At 33.2% G+C, this 22,182-nt stretch overlaps 1 protein-coding gene and 1 long non-coding RNA gene across 2 annotated transcripts; both read right to left on the reverse strand.

Moving 5' to 3' along the window:
* Nucleotides 1–1,012: 1,012 nt before the first annotated feature.
* Nucleotides 1,013–3,170, reverse strand: LOC148599903 (uncharacterized). The gene has a single exon (XM_088558105.1). The coding sequence runs from the start codon at nucleotides 3,168–3,170 to the stop codon at nucleotides 1,131–1,133; it is 2,040 nt and encodes a 679-aa protein (XP_088414231.1). The 3' UTR covers nucleotides 1,013–1,130.
* A 13,820-nt stretch (nucleotides 3,171–16,990) lies between these two features.
* Nucleotides 16,991–19,587, reverse strand: LOC148599904 (uncharacterized). The gene is made up of 4 exons (XR_015917975.1): nucleotides 19,429–19,587; nucleotides 18,226–18,292; nucleotides 17,475–17,548; nucleotides 16,991–17,139 (listed from the first exon to the last, which is right to left on the reverse strand). It is a non-coding gene; the product is annotated as an uncharacterized LOC148599904 (long non-coding RNA).
* Nucleotides 19,588–22,182: the final 2,595 nt, after the last annotated feature.

A 22,182-nucleotide genomic window follows, 5' to 3' on the forward strand; every position in this document is an offset into this window, starting at 1 on the left:
TTGATGAAAAACATGTCCACCACACTGGACAACTATGTTGTCGATTAAAAATTCCAGCATTTTGTAAACATCTTGTTTATATTTGGAAGATGATCTGAAATTATTTCTGACACAGTATGAGAAATCTCTACCAAGAACTATATATTTGTATATAGGTGTACCACCTCTTTTAGAAAAGAAACAACGATGTATAATGTTTTTAAGTCAGGATTTTAATTGAGTATGGGGAATAGAAGTATAGAGTGTTGAAAAATCATATTATGTTCTGATAATAGCCTTGAACTGATTGCGTCCAAAAGATTTTTCGAAATTTTCAGGATCAACATTGAATTAATAAAAATTCTCAAATTCGTGGTTTTGAGGTTTTCAGTACAAAGATCAAAGTGAATCTCATTTTCGTTGGGAACCAGTTTCCGTTTTTTAGCCTACCCATGAAACCATGAATATTGGTACCCCACGAACAATAGTATTTTCACAGTAGGCCAATAACATTTCTCACTTCCTCCACATTTTTCCAGTACTTGTGAACTAAATAGGCCAATTACATTTCTGACTTCCTTCATTTTTTGCCCAGTACATGTGAACTAAACAGGTCAATTACATTTCTCATTTCCTTCACATTTTGTCCAGTACTTGTGAATTAAAAAGGCCAATTACATTTCTGACTTCCTTCATTTTTTGCCCAGTACAGGTGAACTAAACAGGCCAATTACATTTCTCACTTCCTTCACATTTTATCCAGTACTTGTGAACTAAATAGGCCAATTACATTTTTCAATTCCTTCACATTTTGTCCAGTACATGTGGACTAAATAGGTCAATTACATTTCTTACTTCCTTCACATTTTGTCCAGTACATGTGAACTAAATAGGCCAGTTACATTTCTTATTTCCTTCACATTGTGCCCAGTACAAGTAAATAAAGAACAATGTGACCAATAAAAATGTGAATTCCTTGTCATATAGTCGCAACCAGAGCTGGAAACGGACAAGAGAGATATCTGTTAACGGTATTCAATATACAACATACAATATGCATGTAAAATAATAACAATTAAAAGTCTACATAGTAGAACAATATAAGGTCTATAGGAAAACAACTATATTATTAGCCAAAGTCATATTTACTATTACAGCATTGTAAATATCATTGCATTTCTGTTACAGTTGTTAATCACCATCAGTTTTTTGTCTTCTTTGTTGTAACAAAGAGCGGACGGACGATAGATCCCATCCTGTCTCTTCAAGATAATATCATAGTAGGCCCCATCGGCTGATATCCTGTGAACGTTATCGGACCCTCTACCGGTGACGTAAACAGAACCGTATTCGTCCACGGCGACGCTACTAGGTTCCCGTAGATCTGAACTGCTGTAGAAGATCTCATGTGTACCATTTGTTTTGATGATATAGACCACAGACTGAAGACTTGTAACGTAGAAAATATTCCCTGTTGCTGAGACACAAAAATCCCATAATTTGTGTTGTGTGATGATTTTGCGCAGGATATTTCCGTTGATATCAATCATATGTACAGAGTTATCGTTTCTTTCGACCCATATTCCATTAATGGAAGCGCTGATTGCCCAACATCCGCTACCACCGGGTTTAATGAATTTGGACAATTTCATTGTCTTCAGATCTAAAATTTGGATACCTTTCTTCTTCATTGTTACGATTGCGGTGCTCTCATTGACGCTTACAACATCCCATGGGTCACAGTCTAACTTGATTTTAAGCATTGACCTCCCTTCACAGTCGGTAATATAAAGGAACTGTCCCGAGTAATGGGGAAGAAGTAGTCTCTCACCAGGAATGAAACACCCTTTACCGAAAGCAACATTATTTCCGAAATCAACTGCATCTAGTTGGGTAGATAAAGTAACTTTGCGCCTTTTAGTTCCAGGACAAGGAAGACACTGGTCATGTGCGTTGCTTTCTGGAATGGATAATGATTTGTGTATTTTATCATTTGGCTTGTTTTCAACGCTTTGTGTCTTTCTTACCTTATCGCAATGTCGGAAAATGGATTTCTCTACAGAAATATTAGAAACAGGCAGCTCTCTAGAACTAGTAGAAACCAAATCACTATCTGTCTTGGTTTTGGCAAATGTTTGGAGTAAACTACTTAATGATGGTACAGATGCCGATTTCAAATGAGTTACTTTCTTATCGTTTTCCTTATGGGGGACGTCATGTTCGTCGTATGTTCTTCTGGGTGAACCTTCCTCTTTTGCATTTTTATTTTCATTCGGAATGTCATAAATATTTTTCATTATTTTAGGCGACCTTGGAGACTGCGGAGGAGTAGGTACATTAGACGTGTGTTTGTATGACTTGTCTGATTTGATAAAATGGCCAAAGGAGGGAACTAGAGTTGGTAACTTTAAAACATTTTTATGTGCCTGAAAAACCATTTGTTCCTGTTTGGTTGTTTTTCTTCCTTCGTTCACATTTTCTTCCATTTTGTTTATCTTTCCTTCTAACGCTTTGATTGCCCTGAAAACACCACTTGCGTCAGAAGTGGTCTTAACTAACTCCAGATGCATTAACCATGTTTGGAGATCCAGCGATCCGCTTTCAATTTCAGATTTTTTATTCTCTATTGAAGTCATGCATTCCCCAAACTTCTGCTCCATTTCCTTTCTCAAATCATTTTCTATTTTATCTAGATGATTATTAATACGTTCTCTCATAGTCGAAATCATTTCTGCAAGACTATCTCTCTGATTGTTCAGCAAAATGATGTTCTCCGATTTTCTTTTAACAATTGACATTGAGAGCTCTTGTAAACAAGATATACGTCTCCGAATGTTTTCAATGGACGAAATTTGCTTCATATTTTTAGCTGCGGTTTCAATTGAAACAACGCCTTTGCAATGGATATGGTTTTCCGTAACACACTTCTCACATAGAAGATTATCATGACGAATGCAGTATTTCACGACCTTCTGTCTTCCATGTGCATCGCAAAATCTTCCCCAATTGTCAGTTGCGTTATAAAATTCCTCCATCTGACCAACTGGAACTATTTGATGCGGAGGATCAAATTTCCGATGAACTTTAGCACATGAATCACAGACGAGTTCTACACACGCAGAGCACCAATCAGAAGCAACAACTTGTTCATCATGTCGCTGGCAGCCACTGCAAAACTTTATTGTCGTCATTCTAAAACATAAATTAAAAATAAACGTCTTTCAGTCATAATTATTCTATTCAGAGAAAATCCATACTTTGATTAGGTGTTATGGGTCGATAATTAAAATAGTCATTCTACTACAAAATGTTCAGTAAAAGTCTTTCGTTAAACCTATACAATATCATGGGAATTCTTTAACCATAGGTAATCATTAAATCTAAATTATTTGAAGTGTAAGTCAGAAAAAATATACATGTATGCTACTAGAATTGCAGTCAGTGGTAATATTTCTAAAATTAAGTGTAAATGGGAAAAAAACATGCTAAATGCGTAATAAACGAAAACACTAATGTTAAAAACCATCAATCTGACATTATAATTCCACTCAAGGATGCTATCTCTATTTTAAAAGAGCATTATTTCTGCAGCTCTCGGTTTGCCCGGAATTAATTCTATAGAATGTTTGAAAATTTATGTTTTTGACAGAGTAATCAAGAGAACCAAGGTTATAGCGGTAATCAAAAGAATGTAATCCAGGGACAAAGACCCGATATGGAAAACAGACATACATAACAAAGAACATACAGTAACTCCAATCATACATACAAAGTAACAAAAGCAAATGAGCAACTCGGACTCCACTAAAACTGGGAGCATGGACCAGATGCACCAGTAGGGTAAGCGTCCTCTGCTTTCCAAGATGTTCATTTTTCATTGCAATTCAATAAAATGATAACAATGCACCAAAATGAAATGGAACATCTAGTCTTATTTCTTGATTGTGATGGTACAACTAGTCAAAATAAACTTTAAAAATGGCCGTTTTATATACCAAGGTTCACGCAGTGCCTGGTCTTAGGACCATAAATCTCAAATTTATTATCATGGTGTTAACAATATACTAATAGCTGTTTTCTTTTTTTTTACAATTTTGAAATTGCATGTATACTTGCATAAAATTATTTATTATAAACAAAAAACAATAACTGTTTTAATAACTCATACAAGACATGCAAGCTCATTTAATGAAATTTGAGAAATTTCTCAGACAAATGGCCCGAGTGGTGATAAATTTACAGAACATTCAATTGTTACTCATGTGAAGGGTTTAATCCTATTTTTCATACTCTTAATTAGACCACTTATCAAATTGCCGTAAAACGAAACGGACAGAAGGAGCCACTAGCCATGAAAGCGTTTTAGTCTTCTTTATTAAAGAAGAATATATTTTAAATCATACGGAGACATTTACATGAAAGTACTTAATTGCTGAATTTTATTTCATTCAAAGAATGACTAAAATCCATTTTTCTCATTTCTAAAGCACATTTTGAACACACATAGAAAATCAATATTGGTCAACTTTATTTTATTATTCTATCGTTATCTTCAATATTCATAATTGACATCTTCTAAGAAGTTTCTAAAGTAAGCTCTTCAGGTTTGGATTATAAAATTATTTATTAAGGATATTCGCTGCTCATGTTCAGCCTTTTTCGTCAGATTTTCGAACTCCCCCTGTTCTTTTTTTTCTTTCATAACATGAACATATTTTGCCAAGTGACTTTTTCATGATTTCATTTAATACATCTTATAATGTTATTTGTTGAATTTTGATTATAAATCCTTGTTATTTCGTCGTGGTTTTAATAAAATCTGCTAAGACAGAAATCTATAGAAAATCAGGAGAAATCTTTTTCTGACCAGAATTTCAAATATTAATATCTAAAAAAAGCTACTACACTAATACATAAAACTGATACTTAAATTGTTTTACCATAACAGATTTCACATCCATTAGAAACCGAATTTCCGTGAATGAAGTTTATTGAAAACCAGCCTAATGGTTGTCTAGTAAAAAAAACTGATTGAAATGTACTGATTATTGTTTCCACTTCTGTGTTAATGATTTCTTACTGTCCATTTCTGTGTTAATGATTTCTTACTGTCCACTTCTGTTTTAATGATTTCTTATTGACCACTTCTGTGTTAATGATTATGCTTCTGGAACAGGGTTATGTTGCTACAAGATTGAAGTCATCACTACAGAAGTTTTATGGTCATCATCATGGACTCGCGGGTCGTTATGGTGTATCCATCTGCGCCATGAAAACTTATTTATTCAACGTGTCATAGTTTTCTTTTCCTCGTTCGTCTACCCCGGACTTGACTTTTTATGAGCAACTCAGCGGGTGTTTCTAGAAAAGCAGAGCACGCTTACCCAATCGGTGCACCTGGTCCATGCCCCCAGTTTTTAGTGGAGTCCGAGTTGCTCATTTCTTTTGTTACTTTGTATGTATGATTTTAGTTTCTCTATGTTCTTTGTTGTGTATGTCTGTTTTCCATGTCTGGTCTTTGTCCCTGGATCGCATTCTTTTGATTCAGAATTGTGAACTTTCCTTTCATCTGTGGCAACATCCCTTCGGCTCCTGCGTATGGAGTTTTCATATCACAACTCATACGTTATGCCAGAGCTTGCCGAAACTACGCAGACTTTTTGTATCACGCTAGAACTCTAACAAATAGGCTTCTGGAACAGGGTTATGTTGCTACAAGATTGAAGTCATCACTACAGAAGTTTTATGGTCGTCATCATGAACTCTTGGATCGTTATGGTGTATCCATCAGCACCATGAAAACTGATTTATTCAATGGGTCATAGTTTTCCTTTCCTCGTTTGTCTGCCCCGGACTTGACTTTTTATGTGCAAGTCGGTGGGTGTTTCTAGAAAAGCAGAGGACTCTTATCCTACCGGTGCACCTGGTCCATGCTTCCAGTTTTTAGTGGAGTCCGTGTTGCTCATTTACTTTTGTTACTTTGTATGTATGATTTTAGTTACTTTATGTTCTTTGTTATGCATGTCTGTTTTCCATGTCTGGTCTTTGTCCCTGGATTACATTCTTTTGATTACCACTATAACTTTGATTCCCTTGATTACTCTTTGATTATCGCTATACCCTTGGTTCCCTTGAATACTCTTTCGCATTAGGTGCTTACTGAATACAATTTTTGTTGTCGTCTTCAAATTTATTTGAATGCAATTGGGAAGTATTTCTCTATCATTTTTTGAACAATAATCAATTGTTATCATTAATCGTGAAAACACACAATGTAATCGATTACTTATCAAGTATTTTTTCCTTTTATTGTACATGTTCCTGTACTCGCACTATAATCAGAAAATACAAATCATGGATCACGTCAAGGGAGAAATAAGAGACAAACACAAGAAAAAACATGAAATATCCGAAACAACAAGTACCAAAAGAACAACCCGGACACTACTGATCATCAGGAGCATTGACCAGGTGCACAGGAAGAGCAAGCGTCTTCTGTGTTTCAAGAAAAGCAGAGGACGGCACCTTATCGGTGCACCTGGTCTATGCTCCCAGGTTTTAGTGAAGTCCGATTTGCTCATTTTCTTATTCATTATTCATTACGTATTATTTCAGTTGTTTCATGTTCTTTGTTGTCTGTGTCTGTTTTCCATGTCTGGTATTTGTCCCTGGACTACATTCTTTCGATTTCAGTAGAATACTATTCCTAGAAATACTTGCCGATTTATGAAACAAATGTCAAGTCAAAGGTAGATTGAAGAGGAAAAAACACAGAGAATCGGTTCACATTGCTGATTGATAGAATGTAATGATTCACGAATTGATGATTACAACAATAATGTTTTCGCTATGATGAATTTAATTTTGTAGAATTGTTGCAATGTTCTTACGAATGTACTATTGGGCCTGATAAGCATTTTTGCATGAAAGAGTCAATTTCATCACTTTTAACTTAACGACTGAAATCTTAAATATTCGTAACAACTGATCTAATTCAATATTTTACTTAAAATGTAACGTTATCTGTAGCGAGATGTTTTCGATGGAGGTACCCAAATTAAGCTTTTAAATGTACATTTTGAAGTGAAAATACCATGGGCATATTAAAGCTCAATTCTCTACTTTTTGTTGACATTTTTTGTTTCTGTTTTTGATTTTTTTGTCCGTTTGTGTGTGTGTGTGTGTGTGTGTGTGTGTGTGTGTGTGTGTGTGTGTTTGTTTGTTTTTCGAAGTATTTTGATGTTCATATTTTATTTCATTTTAGTTTTATTCTTTTTGTTTTCACTTCTATTTTGTTATACATACTCATGTTTTTAAATATAGTAGTTATTTAGACAAGGATGCCTAATACTATATTTTTACGTGTATATAGCGAAACCCCTCCCCCCAAGAAATGAAATATATGTACTCATAGATTAACATTCTATTGAAAAATTCCTGAGAAATCCAGGAATGCAGATATTAAATAATGGTCTTTTCAAATAGAGAAAGCATGCGTGAGTGAAACTATATTGTCCGATCAATGGGTTTTTGACATGCATGTTTCTAATTTTTAAAATTTTTCTGATTCTTACAAAAACTTATACTTAATCGCTATGATATTTTTTTTACAATGTACAGTGTTTCCTTTTTATTTCAAATATAAAATACAGGGAATTCCTTAAATAAACCGGAAATGTTTTTTTTTTTCTGTTTAAACGCAGTAAGATCCTGTAAAATTTGAACAACTACTCCAACCAGATAACGTTTAAACCGAATGAATTATACATATAGCAGGTTAACTGTATTTTGAATCTTCTATTTTGTAAATGTCTTTCTATCAAATCAACATTTCTGACTAATTGGTAAAAAAAATAAAAAAAGGATTTAAAAAGAACAGAATGAATAAGATACAAATGGAAATTATAAAAAAATGAATAAATAAAATCATTACTTTTATCCTTACCTTACAAATTCGCTTGGAACTATTATATCTAAGGCTTAACTTTGATTCCCTGCCTTTGTTACGTCGATAGTGAGTCTTTAATGACTTTAACGTTCACTTGAATATACTCCCAGTGTTGTTGTGTCTCGCAGATAGTTTTGTCATATTAATTGTGCTTTTAAAATCAATTAATGAAAATCCATTACTTTAATAACTCTTGTGTTTAGCAGTAACTACAGCCATTGTACGAATCAGGCATTGTATGGAAGTATGTAAATCAATGGTGATATTATCATAACCACCATATTTGCTATTCACCATGACCGTGTTCTCGTTAGATATTATATTTCAAAAAAAAAAAAAAAAAAACATAAAACATGACAATTTAGATTGATTAACTTAAATTGTATTGATTTAATTTCTTTTGTTTCTGACAAGGGGGGGGTGGTGGGTGGTGGGTAAAAGTAAAAGAAAAATATGTTTTACTCATTGTTGTCATATGATAAATATAGTACCAATATAAACCTAGAAAATGAAAGTTATTAACAAAAAAATAAATCACAGAAACTCCATTGTATCGTTGTTTTACCAAGGTTATTTATGTCGCATTGTTTTATCTTTAGCGATATGACTATTTCTTCAATATATGAATAGACGTAGTCTTTGTGTGGCACTATTACTGTTCAACCTGCAAGACACTTAGTTGAGATATTACCACATATCATATGTCATTACGGTGAGTGTATTACGATGTCAAAGACACACAGCATTATGTAATCTAAACAAAAGATCTGGTTTCATAGAGTTCTTCCCAAAGGAAAACAAATATGACATAAATTGTCTACTATCAACTTTATCGTAAGGTCTTTGAGGTCCGTTAATTATATATTTTAAGGAAACTGGTGAATTATCAGATAACTAATTGGAAAGAATGGACAAACAAAATATGACGCAAATAATTTTTGAGCCGTTTTGAGGAATGGGCCCGGGCCCATGCAATTGTAAGAAAGCGGAAAAATTGTGACTTTGGGAAATAATCTTTATATATGAGGGCAATGATTTTTATCAGTATTTTGAAAATAAAGTCTAATCGATATCATTGATGAGGAAAAGAAGTTTCCATTGTAATAATGTCCCTGAGGTGTCACTTGAATGACAAATTTAATACAGAAGAGAGAGGAAAAGGATTTTGTGTATCTCATAATCTTTGGACCATGTTCCAAGTCACAATAGGGAATTTCACAGCTATAATTAGGAAAATTTGGGGCATATTTCTCCGTGGGAATGGGGTTCAAAATCGGGCCAAAAATAGGTTTGGAAAATTACTGCCTTGGGTGCCAAAACAAAACAAAACACAGGAAACAAAACAAACAAAACAAAAACAAAATAAAACAAAAAAGAATCCCAAGACAACTTCCTCTATGCCCAACTTAAATATTCAAGCGTTCTCTTTAGTTGAAATAATCTGGTTCACGATTACTAAAAATAATTACTCCGCCCTGTGAGGAAAGTTAACTGCGACATAAAAAATACGTGTATATAGTGTGATTGAAGTCAAAAACGCAGATCCGCTGTCAAGGATTTCTCCCATAAAATGACAAATATCACTTAAGTTATCTTAATACCTATCATTCAATAACTTGGAAATTAATTGATTTGTATTTTTAGTGAATGGTTGTCAATGACAACTGAAGATATAACATTACTGTATTAGATAAGGAGCTTAACCAGAGTTTCTTTTGATTTGCTGAACTTAATATTTGTATAAACTGTAGATTATGTTACATTTTAATCAGTAAGTTTGATATTCTCCTCAGTTTGTTTTGGTTTTGTTTTTTTGTTTTGTTTTGTTTTGTTTTGTTTTGTTTTTTTTTTTTGCTGTTTTTATTGTACTGTGTATTGCTTTGGTTAATTTGTTTAACCTTTAAAAATTGTTTTGTGATTTTGCACTTGCCGTGATGATGAAAAATCTTTACAAAGACTAACAAAAATAATGAAATAATCTTTTTGGTACATTTTCTATATAAATTTCAGGCACTGCCTATAGTAGAGGTAATTCATGGTGTAGAAATTCCCACTACAGAAAGGCTTTTGTGATCTCCATATGCTACATGTCTGGGTAATGATAGTAATTTTGATATATTTGTAAAGAGGTTTCTTAATTTCCGTTGTAACAAGGGACTAAGAACTTTTTGAACTGATTTTTGGGTGTGTTTAATTGTGTAATATTTTTTTGTTGTTGTGATCACGCCAATGAACTTTAACCTTGCGCATTTTGTGCCTGTCCGAAGTCAAGAATTTTTGGACACTTTCTGTTTTGTCATGTTTTCACCTCTATTTTGTTTTATGTTACATGAGTATAGATAGACAACTCTTTCTCTGTACCAATGTGTAATGGTGCTTTGGAACCACCTGCAGCCTGTCCTGTGGTTAAAGGGTTTCCTCGTCGTTCATTGGAGACCAATTGGTGGCCTTCGGCTGACATTTTCATTCTCGTGGGGTTATTGTCTCATTTACATGTACCATACCTATTCTCGTTATTTTTATCTCCCACTGAATTCAACCAAATCAAACCAAACTAAGAACGATAACTCTTGCAAAGTACCAATTTCATACACTTTCTATATATTTTTTATCTCAAAGGTGCAACAACTGATAGACAAACTATGTTTCGTTATAATAGACCATGAGAGCTTATGCTAGTATTAAGTACCACTCTATATAAAATTCAGTCACTGCCAATGACAAAGTAATTCATGGTGTAGAAAAAATTTGCAAAAACAAACGATGCTTTTTCAGTATATATGTCATGTTTTCACATAACGATAATCATTTCTGCATTCAGATCTGCTCTATTTACAAAATACATTTATCTACCACTAAAACCAACCAAATGAAACCAAATAAAGAACGATAACTCTTGCAAAGTGTCAATTTCATGTAAATTCTATTTTTTTTTATCTCAATAGCTCAACAACCAAATGAAAACTGAGACTGGTTGTGTCATCAGTAATTGTTTCTGAACAAGAAATATAACTGAATTTGGTTGGTTTTTGATATGCATGAATCACTCACTGTCTGATTTTTATAAAGACAGCTACTTAATATGAAACACGACTATTAGTAAAATTTATTTTTTAAACCGCGCAAATTAATTCTACGAATATCTCCATTTAACAGAATCCGCTAATATTAGCTTCCACGAAATAATTAATACGCTTACAGTAACCATAAAGGTCACCAAAAGATCATGCACAAGAAAATTATAAATTATATATATTTTTAGCATATATGTGTCTGTTTTCCATGTCTGGTCTTCGTTCCTGGATAAATTACTCCAACTTCCGCTTCAATCTTGGTACCCTCAATTACTCTTGATTGTTCTTGTCACTACTTGACGTTTCCTGACAGTTCTAGTCGCTTATTGGTGGAACGTATTCTTTGAACAATCTTGTATAATTTCATTAGTTACAATTAAGATGAAAACCTACAATTGTTAATTGAGAAAAATAAGAAAATGGATGGAATTGGGGGGAAAAAAAACTTAGTGACTGATCTTCCTTTGTCTGGCCGTTACCTGAACAAGTACATTTGAGAAACTGAAGTCTGTATCTTACAGCATAGACACAATAACATTGTATATCATCTATTTGGAATAAAATAAAATTGTATATGTAGTTGTTTAAGCCGATATCGATATATTACATGCCCTAAATCACACCCTTGACCTGTATCACATACCCTATATTAAACATATAGACCTATATCGCATACCCTATATCACAGCCTTAACATATATCACACCCCTAGACCTACATCACATACCCTATATCACCCTTGACCTGTATCCCATACACCATATCACACGATTGACCTATATCGTATACCCTATATCACAACTTTAGGCCAATATCACACACGAAATACATTTTACGTTTTGTCATAATATATGATATAATGAACATGACACTTCAAAACCTTTGTCACATGCGATATAGACCCTCGACCTATGTCACCCTCGGGTCGGCGGCTCTTGGGTGATATAGAATTCAAGGGTTTATTTGGTATATGATACATTTTCACATGTAATATATTCAGATAGACAATCCACTTATCTTGACACTATCCAGAAATTGTCACTTGAGTAGAACAAGCTTTCCATTCCATACCATCGCTGTCAGAACAGAACATACCATTCGGTAGCATCGCTGTAGGAACATAACATAATTACCATTCTGTAACACCGCTGTCAGAACAGAACATTATAACCATCCATAGAATCACTGTCGGAACAGAACAAACTTGCCATTACGTAACACCGGTCGGAACAGAACATGCTTACCATTTCGTAGCATCGCTGTCGGAACAGAAAATACGAACCATTCCAAAGCATTACTGTAAGCACAGAACATGTTTACATTTCCGTAGCATGGCTGTAGGAACAGATCATACTTACCATTTTGTAGTGCAGCCGGAATATTAAATGCTTACCATTCCATAGCATACCTGTAGGAACAGAACATGCTAATCGTTCCGTACCACAGCTGTCAGAACAGAACATGCTAATCATTCCGTACCACAGCTGTCAGACAGAACATAACATGCTAGTCATTCCGTAACACCGCTGTCGGAACAGAACATACTTACCATTCCGTGGTAGATTGTACGTGCTTTAGTCTCTTGTTTGTTTATATTAACTTTCTTTGATCTGCAGTTTTGCGTATATGATTGTGTTGTATTCCATTGTATACGTCAAGTATTATCTTCTGCTTCCTGTTTTTATGTTGATTTTTATGCTGATGAATTGTCCTTGTTTTATTTTGTCGATATTGTAAAGAACACACACTTAAGACTATCGATAAAAAATACACAAAATGAGAGAAAATCACTTTTGTCGACGATACGCTACTGTAAATGTTTTTCGCAGTTGTTTATTTTTGCGTTTTAAATTGAATAGTATTACTTGGTTATTATTACTTAAAGTAATAAAGTAACTTACATTGCAGAATCTAAACATTTAGGAATACTTAATATCCCCTCTGGCATGTGTTTCTTTTGGTCATATCATCACTTAAGATTTGAATATCGTTGAGAACGAACCCCTACGTCAGGCAGTTTCTCAACGTCCAAAATTCAGAGAACCACAGCGCCTCAAGTAGAAACTTAATTTCATTAAACCATAATGGACGCTGCTAAAGATTGTGCTAGATCATGGATAAAGAGAGAGAAAAGGACTAATAATCAGAAATCGAGTTATTGACAGATTGGATACATGCCATCCGATCGTTGGTACGGAATCGTATTGACAATCTCCTGAAATGTGTCAATAAAAGACCCAAGTCCGTATTCAACAATCGTGAAGCACTTGAATGTATTTCCTCACAACATGGTAAATATGTTATCGTCCCTGCAGACAAGGCTTGGAGCAACCTTGTATTTGGGTGTAAGGCGCATTACCACAGTAGCCTTATTAGGCACTGATAGTAACATCCCAGGTAATGCCACGTACAAATGTACTATTTTTGATAAAGATGAAATTCTAAACAACCACAAGTCCTTCATGTGTTCTCTCAACATCGAAACAAACTGTGAGGACTTGATTTACTTGTATTGGATACCGAAACCTCATAAGAATCCATACAAAGAAAGGTATATTGCAGGATTTTCATCTTCTCTACGAAGGGGATTTCAATCCATGTAACAAAGATATTATCCTTAGTGAAGGATAGACAGCATGCTTATTGCAATACCACATACTTTCGAAGCGTACTTCTACTTCTACTTGGCATTTATCATATGTGGATACTTAATAATTCTAAAGCTTAACTTAAATCCCGCAGTTTTAAAGAAATTAGTTCTCTCCAAACTTTTGATTTGGCAACTCTTTAGACTACGTTACCACATGATAAATTGAAATCTCGTTTGAAAGGACTTGAACGTACATCTTTTGCTGTTTCAAAAAATCATGTTGTTTTCTTTTACAAATCCACATAGTTTTCAAAACATCGCAGAAGGGCAAAATGCGCTACACAGAAAAGCAGGGTTGCATGCGATATGCTTGATTCCCGCATTGATAACAATTTTTCACATTTGGAAGAGCTATTTTTCCACAAGAAGTTGACATTTTCCAATGGGCACTAACTGCGCTCCTCTCCTAGCCGCTTTGTTTTTATATTCATAAGAGATGAATTTCTTCAGAAAGAATAAAAAATTAAAAAATGCTAAATCCATACAGATAAATTGACGATGTATTAATTGTCCATCAACAGCCCCTCTTTTGGTAAATGGTTATCGTCAATATACCACCAGAGCTCGAGATAAAGGAGACTACAGAAACAGACGTTCTGCATATTTTTGGACCTACATCTCGAATTTGACAACAGTGTTCATTCCATCTCAGCATTAAGATTTATGATAAAAGAGACGACTTTAATTTTATATAGCAAATTTTCCTTACCTGTGCAGCAATATCTCTTCCTTTCCTGCATATTGTGTTTATATTTCAAACTTGATTCGCTACGCTAGAGCAAGTACTAACCACTCTTCCTTGAACGCCATAAATATCAGAGAATTTTTAGAGATCAGTCCTTGGTTGAAAAATACTCAGTTTCTTCTAAAACAATGAGGATAAATTTAAATAGCCTTTGAGTTGTTTTCTAGATGTATTGAATATATTTCAGGCAAAAATGTAAAGGACTAAATTGAGAAAAAAATTATGAACCACCTATTGCCTGATTCATTCACGGAATAATACTGAAATCGCTGTTGATATTTTAAAAAATATTTCCCCTTTTTCACTATGCCCGTGTCAAAGAGGGAGATTTAGCCGCATTCGGAAATTTCACCCGTCTCATTTGAAATTTTTGCTTAAAGTTGTAATTTAAATTTTTGTCTAAAGAAAATGATTTCGAACCTGTATAAAATACCATTATATGTACTATCATTGTACCATAGGACACATTGCGTTTCAACTGTCAGTGAATGATATGTCATGCACGAAAAAGTATCGTAATACAATTTAATTTAATTTCAAATAAGGACTGTTGCTTAACATAAAACAAACATGTCGCCAAATAAAAATCTTGGCAAATTTCCCACTTTGAGAACATTTTGAGAGAGAGAGATATCTTGACCTATATCACCTTGACCACAAAGTACATGCATAGATACTAAGTACACTTGTAGCTGTAAATGATATTTCGCACTGTAAGTGTTTAATAAAGCAATCTAATAATGTATTATTTCGAAAAATATGTACCACAAGCAATGAAATCTACAAAATGTGATTCTTTTCAATGGAAATGAACTGTAGCTGTAAATAAAAGTACAATGTGCAGAATAAATATGTATCTAAAGTTTAGTCAAAAGCAGTAAATTTTGATTTAGCTTAACAATTGACGGTTTCATCAAAATAAGATGTGCATGGAGATGAATATAATCCCCTGGTGATTAATACACTCCTGAAGGGATGGTTGCATTTTCAACTTGAATTTATATACTTATGGAAAGAAACCCATCAATATCAGGTTGAGTGCTTGTAAAGCATAGCATTGGCAGCTTCATTCTCGTATACTCTGTAAATGCCAATGAGAACCACGCCAGTCTCGGAAAACATTCACTAGCTTCAATGGATAAATAAACATCGAATCTTGGCTTTTTCCATGAAAGGGATGGTCAAATTATGGCATGGAATATTTACGAAAATGACGTTTTTAGCTTAACAATACCGGACAATTGGACACAATAGCATTTCCGATCGAACCATGACAACCCAAAAATCCTAACGGAAGCCGATATTTCGATCCGTATACATTTCAAACCATGATGATTTAAAGACTGCATTAATGGAAAAAATATCATGAATTTAACCATTTGAAAAGTTAATAAAAACAATGATATATTATATCAGGGCTGACAAAAAATATAAAATGTATTTTGATTCTAATATGTTTCTTCGGTAGCGTTCTACCTTTCACATATTACGATGAATTGTCACCAAGGCTCATTAATGCAAAGAACTTGAAAAGAAGCAACTCATTGCTAGGAAATTGAATGCTTAATTGAAAAGTATCTCGTCCATATAGTTTGTGTTATAACCTAAAGCTATCAAATTAAGAATTAAGAATTAAGCAACTCTTCAAATACACGAATCCTAACAAATCTTAAAAATTTACAAGGTCCGAAAAACTAACACCAATCCGTGTGAATAAACTACTTAAACGTCGAGTGATTAACGTTTCGTTACGTGTTTAAACAATCATTTTACGATTTAAGAATAAATACGATGCATTTGCGATTCAATACGAATAGATACGAGCAATTTGCGAATACATAAGAGTAACAGAATTTTTGTGAGAACAATACATGTACTTGGTCCAAGCTTCACGTATAATTCGCATATGATTAACGGTAACTAAACTAGTTTTTACGACTTTTCGCGATTTAGTCAGAATTACGGTAAGTCAACACAAGACAATTCAAATTTGCAAAACACTGAATTGCAAATCTTGCGCCGCTTTTTCTTCAACCTACCATGTCATGTGAGTAATCATTGGATGCAGATTTGCATGGGATTTAATAAAATGCATTTTGTTTTACAATACTTACTAAAATAAACTTGTAGTTACAATTTAAAATTCATGGGATTTTTTTATCCCATGGGATTTTTCAATATCCCATGGGATTTCATGAAATCCCATGGGATTTTCATAGAATCCCATGGGATTTTTTTTCTCCCATGGGACTTTTTTTCTCCCATGGGATTTTAATTTCTCCCATGGGATTTTTTTTCTCCCATGGGATATCTTGTGTTAAAATACAATGATAGTCATAGAGAGAGTATGCCTTACATATTCACTTAGTGCATTTTTCTTCTGTGCAGTATGAATAAAAAAGCTGAATGACTAAAAGAGAGAGTTTTTTTGTATTGTTTTGGGATGTTTTTGAAGTTTTTAATCTTTTATAGCTTTGAAATGAAATCACTTTGAAAATTCACTTATCAACCACAAATGTAAAACAACGAAATAGAAAAAAATATTCAAAGACACTCTGTCTATAAATATGCTGTTTAAGAATATAAACTTAGAATGCTGTATGAGCAGTACTTTTATCTTAGTATTTAAATAAATTATAAAAATTCTAATGGAAGTCTAAATTCAGGTCCATAATCAGCTTTTTGGCACTTCTTTTTCTTCTTGGTCAGCTTCAACCCATGAAACATGCTTCATTTCTCGTCTCTGTAGAATAAAACAAGTAAAAATCTTTATGCAAACAAAATATATAAAATATTTTACAATACCATTTTATTTGTAATCAAAGTGATCTTATTTTTTCTTACTTGATATATGTTCATTTCTAATATCAACAGCTGAAATTACTTGCAATCAGACATCTAAAAGATAACATGAACAGACAAACAGACACACAGATAAAGTGCTTTCTATATAAGTTCGTGGCAGCACTTTTGATTTATTGTGCAAAGTATGAAGAACAGATGGACGGACACCAGTATGCCATAATATGTCCCGTCTCAAAAAGCAGGAGTACAAAAGTTCTGGAGAACAGTGTATACCTGATATGATAAGCTATCAAGTTTGCATATACTGAATTAGTCATTCACCATAGAGGCAAGCAGGTGGCTGGTCCCTGAAATGGTGAAAAACAATTCTGCATGATAATACATATGGTACCTTTCAATTTAGTTGAATTAATTTTCATTGCAAGCATCCTTAAAGCAGTTATCTTGTAATGCACATGAGTAACATTCAATGTTAAGTCCAACATGCTGGGGGTAAGTTTAATCAAAATTAATTAAGAGATTGTGGAGAAAGCTGTCGTTGAACTTTCAAAAAATGTAACAAGTTTAGTGTAGTCTGAGTTGCTCATTTGATTTTGTTACTTTGTGTGTATGATTTTAGTTACTTTATGTTCTTTGTTGTGTATGTCTGTTTTCCATGTCTGGTCTTTGTCTCTGAATTACATTCCTTTGATTGCCGCTATTACATTGGTTCCCTTGATTACCTTTGAAACACAAGGTATGTTAGTGGTGCAAAGATAAGAGCTTAAAAAATAATGGTCCAGTTCAACTATAATTTTAGAATAGGACTTGACAAACTCTATTTGCAATTGAATATTCACACAATAAAGATATTTCTTTTTGGCTTAATCATATAACAAAAGCATCTGTATATAAAAAGAGATATCTCCTGATAGCAAGTAATAGTGATTTTTACCAGGACTTAACATCTAGCTAGAGCTTGTTTATCTTGCCTCAGACATAGTTGGTTTAATATTTAATTTTGCAAGTTCTTTATGTCACTCACCTTTTACGAGTCATTACTAAGAATCCTTTCATGCATCCTCTAATCTCTCTTGAGCAACATAGAGCACCTTCAAAACAAAATTATACTTATTATGCATTATTTCAAAATTAGATAACTTTCAGATTCTGTATATAGACAGTAAAATGGAGTTATAAACATGTAACTGAAAGAGGGGCTGCACTGGCTTCCAAAATTTCCACCAATTTTTTTAATCAATGTTCAGAAATAAGAGCAAAAAGTGGTGCCAAAAAAAATTTCCAATTTTTTAAAATATGACAGTACTAAGTCCACTGATGAAAGTCCATGAGAAGAAAAAATGAAATCAGTACAACTTATATGCCATATATATGCCATATATATACAATTTCCAAATCGTAACACAATTTCTCTTCAAACACAGGAAATCTTACACCCCAATTCCCACTAATGAAAACTTGCATCCAATCTTCAGTGTGTGATGGACAGGTTGAAAAACTAAACTAGTATTTTTATATTTAAAATGCTAAAATCAAAACTCTGTACTACATTTGGGTCTAAAAGCACTGAATCTATTATGGTTTCAAATGATCATATCTATATTGTTAATTTCAAATTTAAAGCCTTTCTGAATTGTTAAAACAGAAGATTAACAACATAAACATGTTACATTTGTACCCATAACTATCCATATCTACATTTTAACAAAAAAAAAACAACATTTGTACTGTACCTTATGTGAGACAGTACCAACCTCTATCTAGTTTGTCTTACTGCGTGCACAGATAAACTTATGGAACATATACAAAATGTATTATTCCAGCATTCAAAAATGGTCATTATACTGTTTTAGTCACATTTTTCACTCGATATTTATTCCATCAATTGTAGAAGAATTACCATTGCAGTACATAAATAAAAATCATTGCTTAATATATGCAAACTATAAAGTTTGACTCCACCACATTTGCCCAAAAAATGGCAAAATATTGAAAAAAAAATCCAATAAAAAAGGGGGGGTCTAATCCAGACCATACCCTTTAAAAAACCATCATGTTTACATGGTATTAGTAAACATTATCTGGAAGTGAGACGTGCTGTTGTTGTCCAGTACATGCAGCCCCACTTGTAGTAGTAAAATGGTTATGACCGAGTGATCCTTCAACTCGCGTTTATTTCCGTTTAGTAAACGACAATATCGAATACTCGGGAATGAATGATACTAACCTGTTTCTATTTTGGAAAGAACGAGTTTAAAATATTAATTGCATCCAAGATTTTGAAAGCAGTGAAAATCCTTATTCTCGCGTGCTTATTCTCATGCGAAGAGTTTCTCAATGAGTTTGGAAATACAGGGGAAAGAAACGAATTATGGTGTAATGTGACAAGTTATGATTTGACCACGGACCATAAGGTAACAACACATGGAAACGTTCTATCGTGCATCACATTTCAGACTCCTAGTATTTTAATCGTAAGTACTTTTTTTTATCAGGCTTTCTAAAAATCAGACAGCACGTCAAAAACCAACCCAATTTAATTTTATTTCTTGTTTAGAAACAGTTACTGATCACATAATCTTTTTTTTATTTGTTTGTTGCGCTAAATAGAGAAAAAGTATGTACAAAAATGTAGATTGTAAATGAAATTTACACAGAAGCATCGTTTGTTTGGTGAATTACGTTTTATCCAACATGAATCACTGTTCCATTAGCAGTCTCTAAATTTTATGTTGACTGGTACTTAACATTTGATCTAAACGGAACCTTTCAGGGTTCTCTTAAGTGTTATTTGTACAAATTTGTTGTTGAATTTGTACCAAGTCTGCAAAAATATTTAACAAAACGGACTTATTACAAAAAAATGCCTTACTAGATGTAAACTAAGATAATCATCACATTCCTTGTTTGTTGAAACTGGGAGTTACTATGGTATAGAGATGTCAAATAGATAGTGTGCTTTGTGCACAATGAAAAGTGTCGAGGATGAATTTCATTTTGTATCGAGTTGTGACGCCAGTATGTCTAGCCTTATTATTTTATAAGCCCCTCCTCTCTCAAAATATAGTACATGCATATATTTCAAAATCACTGGAAATTTCAAGGTGATGCGTAATTTATGTAGGTTCCTTGTCCATGTATTTACAGTCTTAACTTAATTACTTTAATTATGATTGTGTATTTGCATTTGTAACGTATATGAACTTCTGTTCAGGTGTTAGAATACTGGGATATGTACTGTTGTTTGTTGTAAAATTGTACTGGTGAGCATGATTGCCTTACTTAACTTATACAGATATTGATTTGAATTGATCTTTACAATGAATTTAAAAAATCAAAATCTGCAGTCAAAATGTATACGTAAAACTCAAATTTTCGTTTATTACGAGAAAATTACTACAGGTATTAACAGCTCGATATTCCGTTTTACTGTTAATTAAGTACAATATACAGGAAGTGGTCGGTTTAGCTGGGGGCACTTATAATCTAGGTAATAAATACATCCCGTAATATGGCTTCGTACGTGTTTCGTGTGGCAGATCAAGATATTTACAAAATAGGAGCTGACATAGGACCCTAAATTTACCAAAGAAAATTATGAAAATGATATATTCTATTCACTTTTATCGAAAATATGTGAAGCAACCATTTGTTTGATTATTTCTTATGCACAAATGTCACATTAAAAAATCAATTTATAAGGGGACCAAGGACAGCCACCATAAAACCTGGTTTAATTCTCATTGTCCAAAGGAAATGCCTGTACCGCGTGACGATGACCATTGCAATGGTTGCAAACTTTCCGGTTGTACTTTGATAATATCATTTAAATTTTATGCAGACTTTTCATTTTGACTCTTATATAGAGTTTATCACTTCGATAACTTTGTTAATAACCATTCATTTGTTATGGAAAAATATTCATGTTTGTTTCTCACCCTTTGTTTTACGGTAATATTCTACACATAGCACGGAAAGCTCGATACTCGCCCAATAAGTAAACTAAACCGTTGAATAGGCTTATTCGTAAGGGATATAATGTTATGATATTCTTGTCAGATCTTTAAGGATGACATTTTTTTGGTATTTCATTGATTCGCTCATGGAGTCTTTAAATAGAAATTGGACAATCTCATTAGTGATGTCATATTCACTAATTTTCATATCATTAAGTGTCAAATTGGTTGGCAAATAAACAACGAAATAAACAATTAGCAAATTCATGATTAGAATCCCAATTTCCAAAACTTTATAACTTTGTTATTCTATATCCAATTTTGGTTCTGTAAAATGTTTCATTTAGATAAAATAATTCATATTTTGTGTGTAAATATTTTACTCTTTTACTTAAAAAATAAATTTGAAATGATATTTATATGTAAACCTCTATTATCATTAAAAAATATTTTAAATTTTTTATGCTCACATAGTCTAATTACTGAATATTTATTTTAAAATTCCGTGGATAAAAAGAGTATTATTGGCAGTGTAGAGAACCAAAAAAATTTTTTCAATTACCTTAAAAAACGAAAACGTTATGATGATATAAAGTTGATGCCCCATGCCAATCAAGAGATTTTTTGTCAACCAAATCCAAATCACAGGTAAGCGATGACATCACGAAGAACTCTCCTATATTTTAAAACAGTTTTTGGCATGACATTGGTTGTGTCCTTATTGTATGACGTGTGAAGCACCGTGGCTCAACCGCGCATGGGAAGAATTGAAATTGATTTTACATATGATAGGGACATCCAGACTTGGGACCGGCAAGTTATCCGCGCGGAGTTAATGTCCATTTAAAAGATTTTTCAATACTAGATCCAATACAAGGTAGATCTATTTAAGTGTAGATTACATCTTTTTGGCATTTTTTGGATATATATATTCTTAACTTCTATTTTATTTTCATATTTTTATGAAATATTTGATATCACTGCCTTTTACAGGTAGACTGATACAATTAGTGCCAGTCTTTTTA

The sequence above is a fragment of the Perna viridis genome, chromosome 13, assembly GCF_037379345.1.
Source record: "Perna viridis isolate PV_CMFRI_1.1 ecotype Kerala chromosome 13, ASM3737934v1, whole genome shotgun sequence".
NCBI lineage: Eukaryota > Metazoa > Mollusca > Bivalvia > Mytilida > Mytilidae > Perna > Perna viridis.